We start from the raw sequence: 4,935 nt of genomic DNA, 5'->3' as shown, positions 1-4,935 counted from the left end.
CGCCTTATTGTGGTCACTCCACTTCTACCTAGGGTGGCGGCCAGTTCCCACAGTTCCTGCTCCACCCCATGCTCTGCAAAGGGAGGGGTGCAGCTGGTCCCCAGGATGGGCCAGGTACCACAGCTGAGGCTTCTTCCTTCTAAATGAGGCCAAACCAGGGACCACAGTCCCTGAGGGACAGGGCCTCCCTGGTGAGTGACCACAGAGGCCTCTGAGAGCCCTGAGGACTCTGGCTGCCCTCTGACTGTTGGGATAAGACCTCCCTTGGAGCCCCAGATCTAGACCAGCTAGGACTGGAGCCATGTGGAGCTGGGCACCTGGGGACACTCAGGCTGGGGGCAAACCCGGGCGCTACGGCAGGAACACCTTCCGGAAGGAATGGGCAGAGGACCCAGCCCTCAATGTGGAGGCAAATCTTGCGCTCGATGGATTTTATCAGCAGCAGCAAGTGCCGTCACAGTAGCTTACACCAGCCCCCCATCGGTCCCTAGGAGCTACCTGGTCCCAGCAGAAACACCCCAGAGGGGGCGTCCGCACAGTCCAGCCCAACCCTGCACGTCCCCAAACGGAGCAGAGGCTGATGGCCACGGAGCCACACTGGCCTGGGGGCTGGCACCTGTGCACAGGGGGCCTGTGGCTCCCCGAGCCGTGACAGCAGTCCTCGGGGCACTGTCTGGTTCCTGCAGCGGTTGCTCTCGACAGAGCTCGTGGGAACCCCGGGAGGGAGACCAGGTGTTTAGGCTGCTGGTGGGCCAGCTCTCCTGGCATCACCTGCCTCGGGGAGGACGGGGAAAGGTACTGAGCGTCAGGAAGCGCGAGCCCCCGTTTTCCAGGTCCCTGTCTCGAAATCTGAAACATCCGCTTCATTCCGGTCTGCCCTGGGCGCTGGGAATGTTGGTTCCCGCCGCCTCTGAGCAACCCGACAGCTCCTGACTCCCTTTAAAAGGGAGACCATTTCCCGTGTGCGTTCTCCAGGTGGCGGCACGGTTTCCGCCCAGCGCTCCAGTGTCACTGCCGCTTCCTGGGTGGGTGGAGGGACTGCTGAACGCTGGGAGGCCGGCAGGGAGGCATGTTGTGGGAACCCTTTCACCTTGCTCTGCCCCGGTGGGCACTGAGCTCAATTTCCTGAGGCTGGGCTTTGGGTCACTGGCTGGCACTGGACCCTGCCACACATCCTGCCTTAGAAGCTGGTTGGCGCCGCCGGAACCGACAGCGCCAGACCTGTCCTGGAAGGTGAAGGCCACCCCAGCTGGGGCAGGTGAGGCGCAGCGGCTAAAGCTCCTGCCTGTGTGTGTGTGTGTGTATGTGTGCGTGTGTGTGTGTGTGTGTGTGTGTGTGTGTATGTGCACGTGTGTACGTAGGGTTCTCTGCAAGGTCCATGGGGACCACTCCAAGTCCCCAGGTGCCTTGTGACAGACCAGAAGGGCCAGTGCCCTCCCAGAGCTACAGGACGCTGATAGGTCGGCCGGCCTCTCCTGTGGAGGCCCAGGTAGAAACATTTAGAAAAGACTTCCAGCTCCGTAGGTCACAGGTCTACATTGTAGCTGCTTGATTCTGTGGTTACGGTTCAAAAACCGCCACAGGCGCCTGTGAACAGCGGGCCTGGCTGTGTCCCCATAAAACTTTCCCTGTGGACACTGAACTTTCCTATCATCTGCACACGGGAAGCAGCAGTGTTCTTTTGTTTTTGTTTCAGTCATTTAAAAAGGGTAAACACACACACACTCCCCTTGCAGCCGTATAAAACCAGGTGGCGGGACCCTCCCCGCAGGTGTGCCAACCCTGATCCGGAGAAGCAGACTCCATCAGGCTCCGCCCGCGGGCTGGGCTCGGCTCCTCCCTCTGCCCTCCTTTCTGGGGCAGGCCCGGCCTGCACCCCCCAGACCCGGCTTCCGCCAGGGCTCAGCCTCTGCTCACGACACCTGTGTGATGCCACAGGTAAAACATGAAGACTGGCTGAGCCAAGGCCCCCTGCCACCTCGTCACTCCCTCTCCAAGCTCCAGCAGCTAAGGGGTCATGGTTGGCCCGATGGGGCCTCCAGGACCCTGGGGGCTGCTCCCATCCTTCATTACGGCCATGGGAGCCTTCCCAGCTTCCCTCAAAAGTCCTGGTGTCGGCCAGCAGCAGGGGATGTGAATTCCCACAGCAGCAATGGTGGCCCAGGTACAGGCCCGCTGGCTGGGAGGGACAAGGTTTGAAGCCGGATGGGGCTCTGGGGTTTGCCAGGTCTGAGGGAGTCACCAGGGGGGGTGTGACCTCCGGGCTGCTGCCCCCACCTGCTCTGCCCACCCACCCACTCAGGTCCAAGGTCAAGGTGGCACATGGGAACAGGACCCAGGCATAGGAGTGGGCTTGCTTCCCCGACTCATTCTTGGTCAGGACAGACAGCCCCAGACAAGCTGGTTCTGCTGTGCTCCAGCAAGCACCCCACGGCTTGGGGTCCCACCTGGGGTCCCACCCAGGCAGAGATCGCACCCATGAGCTACACTCCCTGGATGGCGGGACCCGCCTCCAGAAAGGGCCCTCCACCCGCACCCAAGCCCGAGCCCCAGGAGCAGGCGCCCGCGTACTTATGCAGGGGGCGATGGGGGAGCGGCTCTGCTGGTAGCCTTTGGCGCAGCGGTTGCAGGTGATGCCGGTCACGCCGTCCTTGCAGGGACACTGGCCGGTGGTTTGGTTGCAGGTTTTGCCAGCAGCGCCCACGGGGTGGCAGTCGCAGGCTGTGGAGGACACACAACAGGAGGGTCAGAGGGCAGGAAGGGGCCCCGTGCACACACTCCTCCTGGGGGTCCCTCTCCTAGGGAAGAGCAGGAACGGGGGAGTGGACCCAGCCAAGCCCACACTTTCCGGAAGCCCCGAACACTGGCCACTTGCCTACCTGGAAAAGGGAGTGAAGATTAGGATACACGGACTCGAAAGGATGTTCTGGCAGCAGGAAAGCAAGGGTGGGGAGCCCCTCCAAAGGCCCGAGAGGAAGGCACACCGTCAAGCATGTTTCCAGGAATGCAAAGTCTGACCACGGCGGAGGAGTCAGACCTGGGGGCCGCCCCTTCTCCCGATGGGTTTGTGCATTCTCATTCCTCCACCCGCCAGCACCTGGCCCCCACACTCCCCTGCTGACCCTCTGGGCGAGAGGGACAGGGTTTGGAGCCTGACGGGGGAGTCAGCAGGAGGTGCGGCCTGCAGGCTGCTGCCCCCACCTGCTCTGCCCACCCGCCCTGATTTGCAGCCGGGCTGGGGCTCAGGCTTCTGGACCCCAAAGCCCATAAACCGCAGCAGTGGGAAGAGGCAGAGTGATTGTTTAATAAACGTGCAAAGACTGGGAGGTGCGGGAACCCTCCCCAAGGGCCTCACAGAGGGCATGGCCAGGCGGGGCAGTGACGTGAGGCCCGGTTCTCAGGCCACTGGCAGCACACGAAGAGCACACCCAGGCCCATGCTCCCGTTTGCCCATCCTGTTACACTGTGTCCGGGTGCCCACTCCTGTGCGCTAAGGACCCTATTCCAGCAATGCAGTGGCCGGGCAACATTGGGGGGACATCCCACTGCTGGGGACTGACTGTATCTTCCCAAAGTCTTACGTTCAAGCCCTAAACCCCAAATACAATGGTATGGGGCGGTGGGGCCCCTGGGAGGTAATTCGGGTTAGATGAGGTCCTGAGGGTGGGACCCGCCTGCTGGGATTAGCGCCTTTAACAGAGGAGGGAGGGAGGTCTCCGCAAGCACAGAGCAAGGAGGCAGCCCCTGCAAACCAGGAAGCGGCCCTCCCCAGACACCGACTCTGCGGCACCTGATCCTGGACTTGTCAGCCTCCGCACGGTGAGAAATACACAGCTGTTGTCTAAGTCGATGGTGCTTTGTTGCAGCAGCCAGAGCTGACTGACCGAGGCACCAACACCTGATGCCCGAGCAAGAACTGCTGCACCAACAAGGCAGGACCTGAGCCCCCAGCGTCCTGCCCCCGAGTCCAGGCAGCGGCCCCGAGTGGGAGTGGGAAGGGAAGACAGGACGAAGGAGAAGTGGTCTGCCTCTCCCCCCGCCCCTGTTCCTTTCCCCTTCTCTCCCCCCCCCTCCGCCATCCCCCAAAGGCAGTGGGGAGGGTCTTCAGGGAGGCATCCTGCAGCCATTTCAACTGGTGCCACAAGCTGCTCTGTGCTTCTGCTCCAAACGGGAAAAGGTATCCAAGAAAATGAGTGCGAGCAGAGCTCCCCAAGGAGCTAACTTGGGGGGTTCTCCAGCCGGCTCTGCTCACGGGGAGGCAGAGCCTGCGGACGAAGACGGGCCTCTCCCCGCAGCCCTGGGCCAGGGGGACGGGAATCCGCAGGAGGAAGGAAGCAGGAGGAGAGCAGGAAGGAGAGGAATGTGAGATGTTTGCTGAAGTTGTGTCTGGACATGTGTGGCTTCTAGAAAATCGTGGAGGAGTGGGCTCCTGGTTGTGGGTGCCCCCTGGCAGGTGAGAGGCGGGGGACACAGGCCTGGGACAGAGGCCCTGGGTGCCACACAGGCGGCTGGTGGACTGAGGGGTCTCTCAGTGCTGGCCCCACAGAGGAAGGCGACTACTCCAGTCTTGCCTCGTAAACAGCAGTAAACCCGTCTGTTAGAAGCCTGTCTGTCTATTAAATCTATCCTGAATTCAAGTTCATGCCTCACTGTTTTTTTCTTTCCTTCTTGTTTTTGTTTTGTTTTGATTCGGTAAGAAGAGACTGCACTCGGTGCAAGGTGCGGATGACGCCAGGAGGGGCGGATGGAGAATACGCCGACCTTTCCCTTGGCCTCCACGTCCCGTGATGGGAAGGGCACTCACACGTGGGCGGCGTGTCTCAGTTGCCACGTGAAAGCAGAGGGCACAGCACAGGACGCTGCTGTCCCGAGCTCCCGACACCGCACCAGTCGGATGGGGACCGAGGCTGCCGCTGGCTGATGCCCTGGCCTGTG

General features: G+C 61.7%; 1 protein-coding gene across 1 annotated transcript in view; it reads right to left on the bottom strand.

The window, feature by feature from the left end:
* Nucleotides 1-2,571: 2,571 nt before the first annotated feature.
* LOC102424505 (netrin-1-like) overlaps nucleotides 2,572-4,935 on the bottom strand; it is a gene marked incomplete at both ends in the record, with an annotated part of 12,214 nt that continues 9,850 nt past the window's right edge. The window contains one exon of the mRNA XM_006108658.1: nucleotides 2,572-2,721. Within this exon, the coding sequence (XP_006108720.1) occupies nucleotides 2,572-2,721 (150 nt within the window). The remainder of the gene's footprint in view (nucleotides 2,722-4,935) is intronic.

The sequence above is a fragment of the Myotis lucifugus genome, unplaced genomic scaffold (genome assembly GCF_000147115.1).
Source record: "Myotis lucifugus unplaced genomic scaffold, Myoluc2.0 scaffold_3028, whole genome shotgun sequence".
Classification (NCBI taxonomy): Eukaryota; Metazoa; Chordata; class Mammalia; order Chiroptera; family Vespertilionidae; genus Myotis; species Myotis lucifugus.
Note: the sequence above shows the minus strand (reverse complement) of the source record. Positions and strands in the feature narration are given on the sequence as shown.